At 40.3% G+C, this 19,728-nt stretch overlaps 1 protein-coding gene across 8 annotated transcripts in view; it reads right to left on the bottom strand.

Moving 5' to 3' along the window:
* Positions 1-19,728, bottom strand: part of Gfm2 (GTP dependent ribosome recycling factor mitochondrial 2) — a 34,579-nt gene that overhangs the window by 14,177 nt on the left and 674 nt on the right. For 4 of the 8 annotated variants that reach the window (XR_009592386.1, XM_021639573.2, XM_021639572.2 and 1 more), the window contains exons 2-13: positions 19,344-19,447; positions 17,059-17,144; positions 16,014-16,098; positions 13,948-14,005; positions 13,358-13,455; positions 10,238-10,363; positions 9,342-9,430; positions 5,711-5,799; positions 4,159-4,219; positions 3,773-3,952; positions 1,396-1,476; positions 494-642 (exon numbers count right to left, since the gene is read on the bottom strand). Coding sequence is in view for 7 of the 8 variants with exons in the window: in XM_021639573.2 (XP_021495248.1) it covers positions 494-642; positions 1,396-1,476; positions 3,773-3,952; positions 4,159-4,219; positions 5,711-5,799; positions 9,342-9,430; positions 10,238-10,363; positions 13,358-13,455; positions 13,948-14,005; positions 16,014-16,098; positions 17,059-17,144; position 19,344 (1,103 nt within the window). In the remaining variant the exon portion in view is untranslated. The remainder of the gene's footprint in view (positions 1-493; positions 643-1,395; positions 1,477-3,772; positions 3,953-4,158; positions 4,220-5,710; positions 5,800-9,341; positions 9,431-10,237; positions 10,364-13,357; positions 13,456-13,947; positions 14,006-16,013; positions 16,099-17,058; positions 17,145-19,343; positions 19,448-19,728) is intronic. The other 4 variants (XM_021639575.2, XM_060385609.1, XM_021639576.2 and 1 more) reach the window with 1 other exon arrangement.

Genomic DNA, 19,728 nt, shown 5'->3' with positions numbered 1-19,728 from the left:
ACATGGCGTCAAGTCCATGTGCACACTCACGTCACATGACACCATTCTAATTTCAAGATGTGAAGTCACTACTGTCCTTATTAACACAAACCCTCTTCTCTGCTGCTTCAGAGGTCACAGATCTATTATGCAAGCACAGAGCTGGACCGTAGGGAGAAAACAACAAACTTCCTCTACAGCCACAAAATAACTTGACTATGGGAAAATACTGAAATCTAGATGAACATACACATATCTACTAAATGAGTAACAAAGTAAAAGAAAGAAACAACAACAAAAACCGAGAATCAACACCCAGGAAAAAGCCACCTTCACAGCTCTACCTACAATTACAACAGGTATTAAAAGAGAACAAGAAATGTCTTTTCCAAGTGAAAACTGCTATGGCTCTATGGGATTTACAGAGATATTCTCTACCACTTTTTAAATGGACACTTTAAACTATTTTTAAGAAGCAAGTTTATGAGGTTAATGTATGTGGTCACGTACTTACAGAAGCCCGTGCTGGCGCTCTTCGGGTGACGGCAGGTACACAGTCACAGCATCCAGCAAGGGCTGAACGCCCTTGTTTTTCAAGGCACTCCCACACAACACAGGCACTGCAGCCTGAGCCAGCGTGACTCTGTGTATTGCAGTCTGCAGCTAGAAGCAGAGACAGAGAGTGCACTGGTCCCTGTCAGGCTCTCTCAGTCAGAGGTGTCCTCTGAATACCCTTGTGGACAGCACTCTTCCCCACAGCCCATCATTCCTCATGGCTTTATTTTTTTATACACCCAGCATCTTCACTGTCTAGTGCTATCTCTTGTTCAATAGAGTAAATCTTCATTAGCATTATAGTGAGGCCTCTGACAACATAGCCTCAGAAGATAGAAAAGTTTGAGATAAAATAGGTGCTTTAATGAAAGTATTGCATCCACTGGGGCCGGGGCTGCGGTTTTCTGTCGAGGTGTCTGTGTGCTGCAAGAGAAGCCTTGACACCTGATGAGAGCTGCACTTAGCTGTGGGCGTAAGGAGGAGTCTGAGAAGGCACCTAGGAATCACAAAGTTTTAGTGGCAGTAGTAGGTTCTTCTCCTCTAGGAGTCACGACCACCCTAGCCCCACATGGTTGGCTAGATCTCCAGTACTGGGGATAATTCCCTCCTGCTGAGTGGGCTCAGGCCCATTAAAAGAGAGCCACTGCTATGAGAAAATTAGCTGACCCTGACTACCTGTAAAGAAAAATGACTCAACTTCTAAGTCTGTAAACTGTATTTGGAAATAGCATGTGGCTGGCACCAAGTACTAATATGAGCAGCGACTTTCATTTTTAACAATGTAAAAAGTTAACACACACTTCAAAGACAGAAAAAACAAACCATATTCACTTAAGTAAAAATTTGTTTAGATGACATTACCTTTTCAACAGGTACCAAATCAAAATTTTCACTAAATTCTCCCAAAAGCAAGCCAGCAAATTCATCGTCTAAATCTGCAACCTGTAAAGAAAGAGAAACTTGCATAATTTGTGTGGAGTTTCATCCTTAGCTATTTAACTTTACATGGATGAGCCAGTGAGATCCTTGAAGGCAGCAGCATAACCTGCCAAGTACAGGCCAAACAACTCTTTACACCTTTGGAAAATACAGCTCAGTTTTGTTTTGCTCTGTTTTCCCTAAGAAAAGAAATGGGAAATTGAAGGTGTGCTGTGACTTTCTTAAAGTCACAGAGTCACAGCTGGACTCGATGATCTGTTCTCCACTCAGGGAGAGAAGAAAGAAAATGCCTAACACATAGCCAATGATATTCACACACAGGACTGCTGGTCTGAGGATAAATTAGGAACTTTCAGTCCATAACATGTACCATCCTGTACTCCTGAATTTGAATGCATAATGATCACCAGATTTCCCATGATTAACCAAACTGAAAGCTCTGATCTTCCACCAGGGAGGCATGGTGGCATACAACTTTGAAACCAGTACCTGGGAGGCGGGAACAGGCAGAACTGTGAGCTCAAGGCTGCATATTCTACAAGGCAATTTCCAGGCCATCAGGGATTACATAGTAAGACACCGTCTTTAAAGAAAGAGGGGGGAAGAGGGAGAGGAGGAGGAAGAGGAGGCAGCCTGGTGCATGTCTTTAATTCTAGTACTCGGGGAGGCAGAGGCAGGCAGGTTGCTGTGAGTTTGAGGTCAGCCTGGTCTACGAAGTGAGTCTAGGACAGTCAAGCCTACACAGAGAAACCCTGTCTCAAATTAAAAAATAAATAAAGAGAAAGCAATTAGCAAAGTGGGTAGTAGTTTGAGCTCTGATCTGAGTTCAGATCCCAGCACTGCCCTTTATTAGCTGTAAAACATTTAAATACTCTAAGCTTCTGACTTGTGTGTAAAATGGGGAAGATACATGGATGTGAGAATAAAACAGTGCATATAAAGCGCTCATCCTAGCAAACACTAGGCCCTCAGTAACCACTATGCAGTAACAATTATCATGTTAATTATAGTCAATGAATACTAAAAATTATAAATGGCAAGTAATTTCTCTAAAAGTATCTACCTACACAAGACAGAAGTTAGAAAATGCTGACAGAATCTGTTTGGACTGAACAGGTATGGTAGCACATACTTGCAACCCCAGCACCCAGGAGTATGAGGCGGTAAGATGGCATGTTCCAGGCAAGTCTTGCTATATTCTATTAAAGTTTTGAGAACTGATGCAGACCTGAGCTATATACTAACTATAATAAATTGATGGTTTTAATTTTTTCTAAATAATTTCACATCTGATAAAGTAGAAGACAGGCAGGTGACTTGATGCAGAGATTCTGTTGTTGAAATGTCAGGAACATTTTCCACATCGCACAGTAGATAGAATATGGTTTCCCTATTTGCCTGCTTTCTTTGAGACACGTCAGTGATCTCAGGTTGGCCTGGAACTCACTATGTAGCCTGGGCTGGCCTTCAACTCACTTCAGTCCTCCTGCTACAATCCCAGAAGCACTGAGACTACAGGTGTATCCCACAGCAAACTCAGCAACATTATTTCTAACAGCAAAAGAGAAAAACAACCTCACATCAATCTGCTGGGAAACAGACAATAAACTGTTCTATAACCATATATCAGAACAATACAAAACACACTGTCATTACCTATGCCAATGGTGACCAGTCTCCATCACAATATAAAACAAGAAAACACACACAATACCATTCCACTTATAAGGAAAGAATATGCAAATTAATGCAAAAATGAAAATAATGTTTGGGGTATAAGTAGCTCAGTTATAAAGCAAAATACTTAGCATCTATCTGCCAAGTCCTATGTTCAACTCAGCACATACACAATAAAAGCAAACTAGGGCCAGAGAGATGGCTCAGCAGTGAAGAGTGCTTCTTGCTTGTGCAGAGGACCTGAGTTATCTATCAGCACCCACATGGCAGCTAACAACCATCTGTTTACTCCAGTCCCAAAGGATCCCAATGCCCTCTTCTGATCATCTTGGGCACTAGGCATGCATACGGTAAACACAAATACGTGCAGGAAAAACACTCACACATATGAAAATAAATAAATAAATCCTAAAATGGAAAAAAAAAAAGGCAACAACTAAAAAGAATGTAGTTATATAGAAAACAAAACAGTTACAATTTCACTTTTGTTTGTGGTTGGTACAGAAACATTGCTGTTCATTTTCACTCCCTACATTTTACATATTACATATGTAATTTTATAATTTTATAAATATGACCAAAGTTACTGACCACTTAGGGAATTTTAAATGAAAATATTTACTTGTTCAATCAAGGAGCTCCTTGCTTCAACAGTCTCCTTCAGCAACCCTGGGTCACTCGCCTCTGAGAGGGGCTTTCTCTCAAAGTCTTTTCCATCGTCAGAGTTAGAGCTCCAGACAAGCTTCTCCTTGTTGATCACATCCACCACTCCTCGGAATGCTTTGCCCTCCCCAATTGGCAGCTGTAAGTCAGAGAGTACTCCGTATTGTAAACAATAAAAATGTAGAGCCATCACACCGGTGACAAAACGTGCCATCATACCACTTTCCTCAATTATCAACTGACTGTTCCTGTTTAACTGTATTTACTTAAGATTTGAGTTTGCTTCAAACGCGTGCATGCCACTAACAAGGAAGTATCAGAGTGTGATATGAATTAACCAGTTACCTGTACAATCAGGGGTGTAGCCTTCAACTTCTCTCTGATGCTTTCAACTGCATAGTTAAAACTATAAAAAGCAAAACAATCTGTTAGAAGCAAAGTAAACACTTCTCAAATGTTCTCTAAAATAGCCCTTTGTTCTCCATAATGCTCACAACACTCTCCCACAGGTATCTCAAATAAATCTGGTAACAGCAAGTGAGTATTTACCAATATCTCACATGTGCAAATTTAAGCAATTATTATTGCAAACTTCATATAACCAAGTTTTGATACTAATATTAAAGTCACACAGTTAATAAGTTAGAGTTAAATTCAAGATTTCTATTTAATTTAAGGATTTTCTTTTATAGTTATGTACACTATTGGTTCTCTTCCAAGACTAATATTCTATGGGGTTTTGTGGTTGTCTGTTTTTCAAGACAGGGTTTCTCTGTGCAGCCTTGGCTGTCCTGGAACTCATGTTGTAGACCAGGGTGGCCTCAAACTCACAGAGATCCTCCTCCCTCTCCAAGTGCTGAGATTAAAGGTGTATTAGTATCATATGCTCTGAGGCTTGTTTCTATGTTAACACTGGGGATGGCTACCTTGGTATAAATGCTATAATTTGCACACAGGCTGATTTATACATACATGCACACCACTCTGGCCCCAACATCTTTGAGAACTAATCTAGTATCCAGGCATCACCCTCATCACTACAGATACTCTCTAAGTCAGTAAACGAGTACTTGTATTGACTAGAAGAAATCCTAAATAGGAAAGGTTCAAATTTGAGTCTAGCAAATGTTACAGGCTGCTGTGCCAATAGTAATCAAGGGAACTTTAAACAGAGTTGCCAAGGAAGCCACATGAACACAAAGAACAAGGCTGTAGTCTTGGAGAAGGGCAGATGAACTTTTACCACACCTTCATCACTGACCTATGTCTTCCCGCATTTCCTCCACAATCACTAACATTCTTGGTTCATTTCTGTTCACATAACAGAACCCTTCATGCATTTCTGAGTCTCTACATTGGCAGAACAATGTATTCATTTTGGCTGCCACTCTACATAAGCCTCAATGCATGACTGCTGTATCTCAGCATTAATTTCCACCTTCCACGGGGCATTCTCCTTCCCAGTTCCCTATTGTTGAGTGCATTATTCACTAAGAAAAGCAGAAGACAGAGAAAGATGCTATTTTCTGAGGTAACGACAAGAAACAACCCTACTCTCTAACTCTAGCAACCAGGAGGTCGCAGCAGCTTCCAGAGCAAAGGTGCTATGCTGATGAGCTCAAGAGAGAGCAGAAACAGCAAGGTTCTGCACTCCATCCGGACTCTACAAAATGCCCCACATTAGATCCAGATGGCTCCCCACTTAGCCGATCTCAATCTCAACTACAGCTGAGCTGCTTTGAAATTATTTTACATTGTTGAAGAACAATTTAAAATAGGATTCCATAGGATAATTTTTTTATAAGGAAGAATTGCTTTTTCTAAACTTAAGCTCTAAGCCATGAGTTCTAGTCTTTGCTTTGCAACCTTAACAGCCTAGCAAGCACTCTTCAAATACCTTGCTCCAGTCTTGTCCATCTTGTTTAGAAAACAAATCCGGGGTATCCTGTGTTTGTCAGCTTGCCTCCATACAGTCAGAGTCTGGGCCTAAAGCAAAAATAAAAGAAAATGCCTGTGGCTGTTGTGAGACATGGGGTGACTAGATCCATGAAACTGTGGTGATGTGGAATTGGGCCTGATACTGCAGAGCCTCTGCAGTTCATTTCCAGGGACCCTCTTTTGCTTTCCAGAGAACAGAGCAGGGATACAATGAAGTGACTGGAAGATGTTTCTTGCTGCTTGGCAACAGTGTTTCAGTTTAGGTAAACTAAGTTCTCACACAAAGCGATTTAAAATCTGGGAGACACCCAAAGCTCAAGAGTTACAACCAGAAGACCTTCTATTTGCTTCTCTTCATTTTTCCCAGTATGCAATAATGAGCTAATTTGTTCTAAGTAGTATTTTATAGACCAGGTCTCAGAAAGCCTAGGTTAGCCTGAAACTTGCTACAGAGCAAGGCTGACCCTGAACTCCCAATCTTTCTCCATCCTCCTCACAATTGCTAAGATTACAGGCAGGTGCCACTGATTCTCCTAACGTCAGTCTTTGATATGTAGAACAGTGATTTTTTTTTCCCTTTAGGAATAAATTAGAACATAATAAAAGCACTATTATGACAAAATCATATTTCATTTAAATATCTTAATGTTCATGTGAAAAAATATGGTAAAGGGTGAGGGATAGACTACTACCTATATTTATAAGCAATTCACACTTTTTCTCTAATTGATTTCATTTCTGCACATATTAAATTTGTAAATATAATTGAATTTTATTAAAACATCTGTACCTCAAGGAGTCCTAAAGACTCAAATGCATAAACAGGCTAATGTTCAGCCTTTTATCTGACTAGGTAAAATTTACGCACAGCAAAACCCATATATTAGCATATAGATAAGAGTTTGGTAAGAAATAGAGCTGTGTAACTACTACTGTAACCACTACACAGAGCATGCTAACCCTCCAGAAGAGTCTCTCATGCCCCTCCAGCCTCTGTAAGAAACCAGCCCAGAGGCTCATGGAACCAGTACGGCTTCTGATTTGTCCACCTGTCCCTTTACACAAACAGACCAGCTTCTCTACCAATCAGTGGATATGCACTTATGATTCTAGCCACTATACACATTCTGAACTCTGGTGAATAAATGTTTTCATTCCCATGAAAAGGATACAGAACTATGGGGCTTAGGGGTAGGTGTGTATAGCTTTACATGAAGCTGCCAAACCGTCTTCTGAAGTCACTGCATCAACAACTGTACGCTCCAGCGGAACCACCCTCATCAATATTTCCTATTGCTCTTTTGAATTTCAGTCACTCTTCAAGGTACAAAATGTTATGTTGCTAGCTCCCTGTCAAGCCCTGCAATATGGACCAAGTACACAGTGGATATGGCTGGGTCAGGACAGTAGGTGGGGGATTTGGTGATGCTGCACGTACTTCCAAATAAAGGTTTTCTCCTAAATAACCAATTATAATGACCACATTCAGAAAATTTTACACACATAAATTTTTTGTTGGAGGTACCCTGCTGGTTGAGGATGCAGTTCTTGCAAAGGCAGAACTCCCTCCCCTTGGTGGGGTCCCCTGCTCTCTGCCTGACTTCATCTGGTGAGTGTCTCTGGACGCAGACTCCCCTAGCCACACTTGATGTATGGCGTCTGGCACACCTCCCTGCCAGTTCTCCCCTCCCTGTGCCTGCGTGTTAATTAGGTACTGACATTCGATACTTATCATACTTATGATAGGATCGTGCTGTATAATGCAAACCAAGCATCCTTGAAGTTCATAGTTCCAACCAATTATGCACACCAATTCTTGCCAGCACCACCCCCCGACTCCGCTAGGGGTATACAGCCTTTGTTCTCTGGAATTAAAGCTGAACTAGCCATCAGCTGTTCCGGGGGTATGTGATCCCACTTGGTTCTCACTAGCCATTCTCATCTCCTGCCCCTCCAGACTGCGATGTGGCCTGCTGGGAAGCAGGCCCCAGGCAGGAGAACCACATATTTTCACATATATATAATTCAAGTATCTGTTTTTCTCAATGATGTCATCTAATTCACTTTAAAATGAGGATCCAACCAAGGGTTTAAAAATACATTCCCTTTTCTTGGTTTTTTAAAAATCCTTTTATCCAGAATAGTTCTTCAGAAGTCCCTTTAGTCATTTATAATGTTTACATTAAAAGGTTTGTTTATTTCCAAAAAGTTGTAAATAGCTGTCCCTGCTTTTCACTTAGACTCACTAATCACAGTCCCATGATTAGACATGTGTTAGTCAAGTTTCATGAGTAAACATTTTGGGCAGGACAACACAAATTTGTGTGTCTTTCTCATAGTAGCACACTGTGTCAGTTTGTCCCATTTTTTAAAGATACTGATTTTTATAATTGAACTAAAAATATTTTAAGGGCAGAATTATATATTCAACAAAGCCAATTTTGAAGGGCACAGTCACTAAAGATAGTATAACTCACCCGTATAATCCCAGCACAAACCAGGTGGTGGCACACACCTTTAATACCAATCCTTGAGAAGCAGAGGCAGGTGGATCTCTATGAGTTTGAGCACAGCCTACTCTACATATACAATGAGACCCTGTTTGAAACAAAGAAAAGCAAAACAAATAATATAAACAGCATAGTTCACCCTACTAGCAATAAGCGTTATTAAAAAAATCCATTTTCAGAATTTACTCAAGGACTTAATGCACACCTTACATGTATGGGGGAGAGGGTAGCAATTCTTGCACTGAACCTAGGTACTCACACATGGTAGGCATATACTCCAGATATGAGCTAGTATTGACCTCTCCTAAGAATCTTTTGGTTGTTGTTTTGTTTTTTGAGACAGGGTCTCTCTGTATAGCCCTGGCCATCCTGGAACTCACTCTGTAGACCAGGCTGGCCTCAAACTCAGAGCTCCACCTGCCTCTGGCTCTGTAATCCTGGGATTACAGTGTGTGTCTGACTGTTAACTGTGAGGAGATAATTACTCATGTGTCTCTCGTATTTCACGTGTTGCTAGAAGTGCTGACACCCCTCTTCACACTATATTTTAAGAGTGCTTTTATAGCTGTCTAGTGAGGCTGGACCTCCCTTGGGGAAAGGAGGGTTTGCTGACTGCCCTAGAAGGAGACACTGTCCATCCTCCAGAACAGCATGAGGAATGCTAACTGCATGTGTAGAAGTATTTCCGCTCCTCTTACCCTGGCCCGTGACCAGCTAGCCCCTGACTCCTTCCACGACACCCTCTAGACTAGGACTAGGAGGACACTGACTCTCTGGTGGTTACTACCTGTATACAGACTAGTAAAGTCCCCTGACTCTCGCCTGGTGACTTCTGACACAATCCGTGAAACTAATGCATAGGGACCTGCTAGCTTAAAATCAGCAAAATCCCAGGTCCTTTGCAGTTCCCCAAGCCAACACTAATATTTTCTACAGAAAAACAAACTTCCCTTCCATCTGAGGTCACATTTCATTATTAAGTTCCATAATCTGACTGGTATCGATTTCTCAAGCAAAGGGTTAAAATGAACTAATCCTGACACAGTCTGTGCTGTTTTGAGATCACTCTGGCTGTTTTACCTCTACACCGGCTGAGGCGTCAAGCACGGCCACTGCGCCATCCAACACCCTCAAGCAGCGCTCAACCTCCACGGTGAAGTCCACGTGACCTAAGCAAAGCACATCACAACAGTCCCATGGGCCAGCAATGTCTGCTAAGGACACACAAAAGAAGGTGGGTACCTGGAAGGAGTGATCAAGAAGCTATTGGTGCCCACATTCAAAGCCAACAAACCAAATGTGGGGTAGTCCCCTGCCTACGCACAGGTCCGAGCCTGGAGCTGCAGCCATGGGCAGAAAAGAGTCAGGGAAAAAGGTGTCTGCTCTAAGCATAGTCAGGCTTTTTTTTTGGTCATTATTCTTTAAACAATACAGAATAACAACTACACTGTAAGTATACAAGAGGATATAGATAGGCCATATAGAAATATTTCACCATTCTATAAGTGAGTTGAATATCTACAAATTTTAGTATTTATATGGGATCCTAAAATAAGTTATTCATGTAAACTGAAAGGACACACACATGGAGTATTACGACACCTTAAAAGGAAGAAAGCCTTGCCACATGAAGACTTTCTACTAATGGAAATAAATAAGCCAATCACAAAAAGGTAACTAGGGTATGAGTGCACTTACAGGAAGTGCGCAGAGCAGTCATGTGGGCAGACGTAAAAAGCGGGATGGTGGGGAGAGGAGGACATGAAAGCAACTGTTTCCTAGGTGCAGAGCCTGAGCTCTAGAAGATGGAAAGCTCTAGAGATCTGTTCCACAGTAACATAAATATAATAAATATGATGGGGCTGTGCACTCAGAAGTGGTGAAGATAGGAAACTTAGTGGTTTTGACCATGATTAAAACAAAAGCACAGAAACAGCCTAAGTGACACATCATCTCTGCATGAAGCCGTGTTGTACCTGGCGTGTCAATCAGATTGACTCTGTACCCTCTCCAGTCCAAAGTCACAGCTGCTGACTGGATGGTAATGCCCCGTTCTCGCTCCTGAGCCATGAAGTCTGTCACTGTGTCGCCATCGTCCACCTCTAGTCGGGAAAAGGCCACACTTTAGTTCAGAACAAATACATCCTGCTGCTTTTCAGATAGTTTCATCTGCTCTGAGAAAAAGCACCCCAGAATATTGACTTAATACTCATGGCCCTTTCTTTTCTCTATATAAAACCTTCATAAAAAAAAAAAAAAAAAAAAAAAAAAAGGCTTTTTCAGGAAGATTACTAATTCTGTCATCAAAGTTTTTTTCTTTCCTTCCTTCCTTCCTTCCTTCCTTCCTTCCTTCCTTCCTTCCTTCCTTCCTTCCTTCCTTAATTTTTAAGACAGGGTTTCTCCGTGTAGCCCTGGCTGTCCTGGACTCACTCTGTATACCAGGCTGTCCTTGAACTCAGAGATCTACCTGCCTCTGTCTTCTCAGTTGTGGGATTAAAGGCATGTGGTACCACCACCTGGCTGCTGTTTTTTTTCCTATAATTTTACTAAACCATATTACCTTAGTCCTCGGTTGATGTTTCTGTCCCCTCTGTGCCCCATATCTCTTGCTAGGATCTATAATAGTGCAATAAAAATCCACTCATTAGACTCCCTCCTATCTTTTCTTTTTTTAGATTTATTTGTTTATTATTTATACAATATTCTGCCTGCATGTACACTGCACACCAGAAAAGGGCACCATCCACCATGTGGTTGCTGGGAATTGAACTCAAGACCTTTGGAAGAAGGCCAGTGCTACTGACCTCTGAGCCATCTCTCCAGCCCTTAACTTTATTCTTACTCCAGCCATCTTCATTACCCTGTCTGTGCGGTCAAGCCACTGTAACAGAATCACCCCTGCCAGGCACAAGCACACGAGACAGGACCAGAAGCAGCCACACTGCATGAGGAACAGAAAACATTCTTTCCAACTTAAGTTAGCCTTTACAGAGACCCTCATTGCTGTTTTCCAGAGCAGGGATTTGTCTGCAAATAAAGCCTGAGGACAAATCTTCCATATAAACCCAGGCTTAAACTTAAGTCTGAAAACTCATTGAGTCTTGAATTATGCCTTTTATTCTGATTTAAATTTACAGGTAACTAACACATGAAAGTTACTTTTACAATTCAAAATTCATGAATATAGAATATGACACCATACGCTACCATTCATATCAACAGAAGACCCCTAAAGTGGCATCTCACTTCCCTTTACTCTCCTCGCTCTTCTCTTTCTCAACACCAATATCAGGGAAAAATAAGGAAATATATTTGCAACAACTCCAGCTATGCTATAGCTCTGACTGGCCTGGAATTTACTATGTAGTTCAGGCTGGACCTGACTTCCCAGAGATGTGCTTGCTTCTGCTTCCCTAGTGCTGGGATAAAAGGTGTGCACTACTATCTCTGGCTCATATTATTTATGATTAATATTCTAACAAACAAAACAAACTCTGGGTCACCAAGCTGGACAGCACAGTTTATGGGCCTACAGAAATGTGCAGTCAGTGAAGATCATGAAACCATTCCTAAATAAAAATTCTAACATCTGAAATATTTCCAATATCTCAATAACACTGGATAAGGGATACTTAAGTTATACTGACTGTAAATACGCTTGAAACTGGTTACCTTTTACAACGTTTAAAAACTGAAACTCAGAAACTGTGTGCTCACTTCAAGTATCCAAACTGGAGGTATAAGGGGAGGATTATCATCAGACCCATGAAACAACAGAAGCCTGACAAGCCCACATCATGCTGTCAGTCATATACTCGTTAATGTAAAATAACACATGAAAGTCCAGGTGGCCATATATTTAAGAACTTACTATCATCTTAATGTTCCTTTTCCTCTATCACACTTACAGACACACTCAAACACTTGTACACTCAAACAAATCTACTCCCACTCACTCACACTCATATACACTCACATATACAGTCATAAAAATGGACAATTGGGAAGAAGGGGTTCAGCAGGAAAGTGTGGGGGCAAGAGAAAGTAATGATGGATGAAAATATACTATAAGCACAAATGAAATTGTTAAAAAATAAATAAGGAATGCACAGAAAAACTGACATAAATAAAACCAAAGAAGCCGTTCTGAGGAAGCGTAAGTGCAAGTGTTGAGAGACTATCTTGTGCTGCATGGAAGCTTCACCTGTCAATAATCAATCTGATAGCCCACACCTTAGGCAGGAAATAGGAGGTGGGACATCCGCCAGGCAGAAAGAATGCTGGGTTAGAGCCAGGCATGGAAGAGACTGGCTGGCAAGATGTGAGGAGGACAGACACACAGTACTTGAACATTGAACACTGGTAACCAGAAATGTGGCAAAATGTATATTAGTGTAATGAGTTATTTTAAGTTATTTGCTAGTCAGAGAAGAGCCTGGCTATACCTAAAAATATATTGAGTCTGGAAGCTTAAGGCAGAGAAGAAAAAGCACCTGCAACACGCAAGCCTACTGAGAATTAACTACAATTTGTAAAAGCTATAATGAAGCAGTAAATTGCAGACCTCAGAAAATACAGCACTGAGCTAAGGATTAACAAAATCATCTCCTTTTCCATATAAGAATTTGACCTTACTTTCCTGTTTTTTTTCTTCTAGAAATCAGACAATAGACATATGTCAACTGTGTGGCTAGGCCACAGCCACAGCATCTTTTTACTGGTACTCTACTGACTTGGAAAGAATTACAGCTTGGCATTACATACCTTGTGCTTCCCTGAGTTGGGTATGAAATGTCCCTTACATGAAGCCTGGAAACTGTAGCTGAGTCTTCTCACTAGCGCAGCTCTTGTAGAAAGAAACATCTAATGCAAAATGTGGTTCTGTCCTAAAACTATCTAGTAGACCAGTGTCAAACGAGGCTTATGACAGCCTTGGGGACTCAATGCTGAGCTAAATCTCAGAAGGTCCTTTGGTGATGCTGCAGCTACCTTTAGATATCAGAGACTCCACATCATACTCTAGCTGACATCTTAAAATCTTTCCCATTGATGTTTTTGCTAGTGGGGGATTGGGGAGAAGATGAATCCATTCTAACCTCCCAGTGATCTTGTATATCCAGAATAGTACAAAATTCTTTCTGTGGTGGTAGTTTTGCCTGCATCAATATGAGCCATAATTCCAATATTACGAATTCTGTTTAAAAGAGGGGAAAAGGCATGCATTATAAGGTGCATATTATAATCAAAATATCTATGCTGTGCACATTTTAAAGGTGATATGTACAAAGACAAATACAAAACATATTTTTGGTTTATTATCAGCATATTTAAGTATACATAATAATAGGCTGCACCATGACATTTTATACATGTATGTGATATACTTTGGTCACATTCACCCCACATCACCCTCTCCTGTTCCTTACCCACTGCCACTGATGTATGCTACCACATTATCATACAAAATAGCTAAGGAATAAAAGGGCTAGTTATAACCTTAGGAATATCTCATATTTAATTTTGTTCCATTAAAAATTCTTAATATTTAACTGAGAAAAATCTTTGGAGATACATACTAACATTTATGTAGAAATCACAGAAATTACATGAGTCACTAGTAAAACCTGTCAAGACCTGTAAACTTCCTCAACAGCCTACAGGAAACCAGTATAAAGACAGTACTTACTTAGCGACAGGAGGGTTAATGATGGAATGAAGGGATTTGACATCATTTCCTACTATGCCTAATAGGAAGAGAATTAAAATAAAACTGCTAAGTTTATAAAAAATTTTAACTTATATATGCAAACATACAAAATAAATGAAAGCAAAACCAAGCTCAATAAAAATGTACTTAGGATTCATTTTCTACCAATAAGTAAGAAAGCTGTGGTTGATGGTACCAAGTTCTGGATATCAATTTTTCTTCTTTTAACTCATACCCACAAACCAATTTCTAAATCAAATCCTTAAAAAAATACAGATTTTTCCAGGCAATTGTTAAGCACACCTTTAATCCCAGGAATTCAGAGGTAGAGGTAGGCAGATCCCTGAGTTCAAGGCCAGCCTGGTCTACAGAGGGACAGCCAAGGCTACACAGAGAAACCTTGTCTTGAAAAAAAAACACAAAAACAAACAAACAAACAAACAAAAAAACTGAAAACCAAACGGATTATTTCAGTCAGTTACTTATTATACCTCTATTTATAGAACTGTATAGTTAGTGTTCATAGCAATGATGGAAGGTAACAGTAGATCTTAGGTCAAAGGAAAAATGTAAGTGTGCAGCAATGTAAGCCTGCATTTTCAAGTCTTGAGGCTCTCAGAGGGATTAGCTGATTTGAAAGTGAACTGCCACCAGGCTGGTGCCCCCCTTCTTTAACACTGCCAGGCTCGATGCCTTCATAGACAGATGGACAGCCTGAGCGAATCTGTCAACAGAAGCTGCAACACCCAATCACTTCCAAAGAGCTAAGCAGTGTTGTGGTTTTTGTTTTTTGGGTTTTTGTTTGATTCTTTGGTTGTTGGTTTTTTTTTTTCATTTTGTTTTATTTATTTAATGTTCTCTTTGGTTGGTTGGGTTTGGCTTGTTTTTTTTTTTGTTTTGTTTTGTTTTTTTTGAGGCAGTGTCTCACCATGAAGCCTTGGATGACTTGGAACTTCCTATGTACACCAGACTGGCCTCGAACTCACAGAGTGCCTCCTTCCTTGGAATTCTGAGGTTAAAGGTGTGCACACACCACACCCAGTTTTATCTCAGGTTTCTGAGGCAGAGTCTTGTATGTAGTCCTATCTGGAGTTACATTCTCACACCTCCTTTCTCAGCTTTGTTCAGACTGGAATTTTAATGTGAGCCACCACTCAGCCATAGGTACTTCTTAATAGGGGAAACGTCCACAATGATCACTCCATGCTAGCTTAAGTTTCAGTAATTATACTGAAGCAACAACAGTTTTACTTGTGAATTTAATCTCTACTTTCATGTTATTTAAGTCAGGTATTCTAAATTTCTAAAATAAGAACAGTTTTACATTTTAAAAATCTTACTGGGAGTCTAAAGACCAAGAGACAAAGTGCATGCCACAGTTAAATTAGCAGGGGCAGAATACAAAAGCCCATGTACACACGAACAATGCAGCCATGAAACTCATATATCTTGTAAAGCAACAGCCAATCAGTATTATTTCACTTTGTTATTTACTCATGATGAATCTGAGTTCTTTTCATTCAGTACTATTTGCTCACTTCAGACACAGGAAGGCCAGGAGGAATGAAGCATTCCAGGTTTTACCTGTCATGCACCTCATCTAAACTATTCCACATAAATATGTCACCAAGCTTCTACTAAACTCTTCAAAGTAAATTATTCTAGTAAATCTCTAGTGCCATGCTAACACAAAACATGCTAACACAAAAATTAGCAATGAACTAACAATAAGTATTTTACGGGGGGGCCAATCCACAAGCAGATTCACATAGTAACCTTAGAGTTCAGCTACTAAACCCACCCACTATCCCTTTGCTCAGGTCAGCAAAGGCCCAGGAGAGGAGGAACATAACTCCACTGGTCCCCATCCCCCTTGCATCTACCAAACACTCTCACCTAATAATCTCAAGGAAACAGCCAACAACTTAAAATAGTTCAGAACCTCTGAAAAAGAAAGCTTCTTCATGAAAAAGAAGTGAAAGACAACGTGACAGAGAAGGGAAAGCAAAATTTCAGGCAAAGCTAGAGGAATCTAACAGCTGTACCTGGTGGGGAACTGTAGTTTCTTGTAAGAGGTACACGAGTCTTTGATCTTTTTAAACTTGCTTTTATTTTACAGTAACACATGGTCTAGGATGGACAAAAAGAAATTGACATTAATTTTACTTTAGCATTACACATTCAATGCAGAAAATAGAAAATACAAATTCTTGCTGGGTGCAGTGACACCTGCCTGTAATCCCAGGAATCAGGAGGCTGAGGCAAGAAGATGTCAAGCTTGAGGCCAGCCTCTACTACAGAACAAGAGCCTCTCTATATACTCTCTCAATGGAAGAAGACATTCCTCAGAAAGCTACGCAAGTAATTTTAAGGTAGCAAAATGAATTGCTAGCCTAATGACAAGGCATGTGCCATTTGGGTTACAGGCTCTCCAAAGCTCCCTGCTGGGTCACTGCTGGAGGAGAAACAGCCCAGACAAGCTCAGTCCCAGTAGGTGAGTGACAGAGGGCATGGTTCCACTTGAGGATTCATATTTGCAACGCATAATGAAAATGTGGGTTTACTAAATGACATATAAAGGTCTAGCATTAGAAAAGCTTATAACTAAGATGTTATTCATGAAACATGAGGCAAGTGTCAAACTGCCTTAGAAATTAGCTTCCAACAGCTCTGCACAAAGTTGTACTTCAACTATTTAATAATGATGTTCTGTCTTGACATAACATCACAAAACTTTACTTCACAGACATTTCAACACACACAAACACACACACACACACACACACACACACACACACATATAGCATACTCTTACTTAGTAGATATGGGTGAGCATTAAATACTGCCATGCTTGGAAGAGACAGAGATCATCAGCTTCCTTCAAAACACTTGACATTTTATTACCTCAAGAGAACATCATTCCATTTTGTCTGTTGCTCTTTTTATTGCTATAAGAAATTTTTAAGTTGCATATCCAATTAAATTAAGGTAGTTTGACCAAATTAAATTGTGAATGATGAGCTATACTAAACCTCTGAGAAAAAAATAATTAGGCTAATAAAGTAAACCATTTTTGTAAGAATCACTTACATTAATGTGCCCACCAAATATTTTCTGTTGATTCACTGCAAAAATCCTCCAGCTGGGAAACATTGTGGTCCTCCAAAATGCTATCACTGAGAAAACAAACAAAATAAAAAAACCTTAACATATACAAGCCAGAATAAAATTGTATATTTTAAAAAGTAATTTAGAATAATTTTAGCTACCAAAATTTCAATGCATCATTCAAAAAGTAAAACTTTGTACTAAATGAAACACTCAGTTAAGCTTAAACTGTTCCCCTTTAAAACAAACAAACAAACAAACCCACTTAATTTTTTTTCTTTTTTAAGACAGGGTTTCTCTGTGTATCTGTGGCTGTCCTGTCTTTGTAGAGCAGGCTGGCCCCGAACTCACAGAGATCTGCCTGCCTCTGCTGGGATTACAGGTGTGGACCCAGCGACATCTTAATTCTTAAAGAAAGATGTGGATGGCTGACGGTATGGTAGCCCTTGGGAAGCAGAGAGGAAGGATGTCAAATTTTAGGTCACCTGGGCTACATAGTACAACTCAAAGAAAAACCAAACCCCCCCCGAAAAAAAACCCAAACAAACAAAACTTCAAGACATAATTAAAGCACATTTATTGAAATTTTAAAATTAAACAAATAAAAATATTTTAGGCAAATATATAGAATTAAGTATAGTAAATACTCTCATGGAAACTTGGTAGTTTATCATTGTCAACAAAACCTATCTATCATGATTTTTAAACAATATGTGAAAATAAAACACATAAAGGCTACAGTAAAGTGAGCTGCTTTTCTGTGACTATAGAAACAGAGCACCTTGACTTCACAAACATTTACTAACCCCCTGAGATGCAACTCCCAGGCAGAGCATCTGCTTAGGATGCTAAGGTCCTGGGTTTGACTTCAGCACAACAAGCTCCTAAACCCACATTTACCAAGTTTTCCCTGGGCTTAAAGCACAAGATCAAAGGTGTGAGAAAAGGACAGAAGTATCTAAGGTCTAGGACACAGGAGACAATGCTAAATCAGTTATGCAGTAAGTCATGCTGAAACTATCCTCCTTCCAAACCTGCTCTTCTTGCCCTCTGCCTTGCTAAAAACTTTTAAATTACATTCCTAAAACTGGTCTACAAGGTCTAGTCCCTTATTTGGCTACTTCCTCCTCCTGAGGCTGATTGTGGTCCAGCTATCAAAGTACTAAAGTCCCCCTTTGGCTCACCTAATTAACATACCCAATCAAAATTAAACACCCCATCCCAACACGGCGTTTCCCATTTTACCTTTATAAACTGCCATTTGCCTATGGGTCATGCCTATCTCTCTATTCAGAGGCAGTCCTTTGTCCCTCTGGGACAAACACTCCTTCCCACTCTCCCTTGTACCCTCTCCCTCATCCTCTATCTCCTGTCCTTGTCTCTTACTCCCTGCCCTTTGTTCCTCTGGGCAAATAAATCTCCTTTGTGCTAAGAATGAGGTCTTGGGGGTCCTGAGACAATACTGATCTTTTCTATCAGGGGTCATCCTTGGCATTAACCTAGGCACTGGCAGTAGAATATTTCATCAGTTGGTCAGGAGTGGTGAGGCACTCCTTTAATCCTATCAGAAACAGCTGAATCTGTGAGTCCAAGACCAGCCTGATCTACATAGTCCTAGAACTCTAGGACAGCCAAGGCTACGTAGAGGGGCCCTGTCTCAACCCCACAAAAAGAATGTATTATCAGTTACTACACTGTTTTCTGTTGTTTTTCGCTGTTGTTGTTTTATTTTTGTTTGTTTTTTTTTCAAGACAGGCTTTCTCTGTGTTGCTTTGGCTTTGTAGACCAGGCTAGCCTCAAACTCACAGTGATCTGCCTGCTTCTGCCTTCCATATTGCTGGGATTACAGGCGTGTGCCATCGCATCCGGCAACCAGTTTAGCAATTTCAATCAAGTATATGCACGTTGGACTGAACATTGAGCGGTTAAGGGTGCATGCTGCTCTTGCAGAAGACTAAGTTCAGGCCGCAGCACAGCCTCCACACTGGCAGCTCACAAGTGTCATAACTAGCTTCAGAGAACCTGACATTTATGGCCTCCATGGCCTCCAAAAGCACCAGCACTCATGTGCACACACACACCCATACATAGTCAAAATTTAAAAAAAAAAAATCTTTTTGAAACTAAAGGGATGAATATGACTGGTCAAGGGGAAGATGGATCTGGGAGTTGAGACAATGATCAAAATTCACTGTATGCCTGTATAAATGTCTTGAATATGATACAGTAAAATTTCCTCAATTAAATCTCAACCCATAACTACATACTTATTCTTAACAGTGAAATCAAAGGATGTTGACTGATTGTGTTGGAAGTTCATCTGCCTTTCAGGTCTTCTCAAGTCTTAGATAAATCACATAATCTACTGCACCTGGAAATAAACGAAGGCTAATCAGTATTAGTTCTGGATTAAAACAAAATCACACTGTACTATGGAGCCCTGGAAGACAGCCTGAATCCGAGCTCTAAGACTTCCTGAGATGAAAACTTTCTAATTTGGTAGTTCCAAACTAGAGTTCATTAGGGGCCTTCTGTGACTACAGTAAAAAGGTAAAACTGGGAATTGGAGAGGTGACTCAGCAGCTAAGAGTTTGACTGTTCTTCCAGGGAACCCAGATTCAATTCCCAGAAGCTACTAGCACTCCCAACTAT

This window comes from Meriones unguiculatus, chromosome 6 (genome assembly GCF_030254825.1).
Source record: "Meriones unguiculatus strain TT.TT164.6M chromosome 6, Bangor_MerUng_6.1, whole genome shotgun sequence".
Lineage (NCBI taxonomy): Eukaryota > Metazoa > Chordata > Mammalia > Rodentia > Muridae > Meriones > Meriones unguiculatus.
This window is presented reverse-complemented; position numbering and strand designations above follow the sequence as displayed.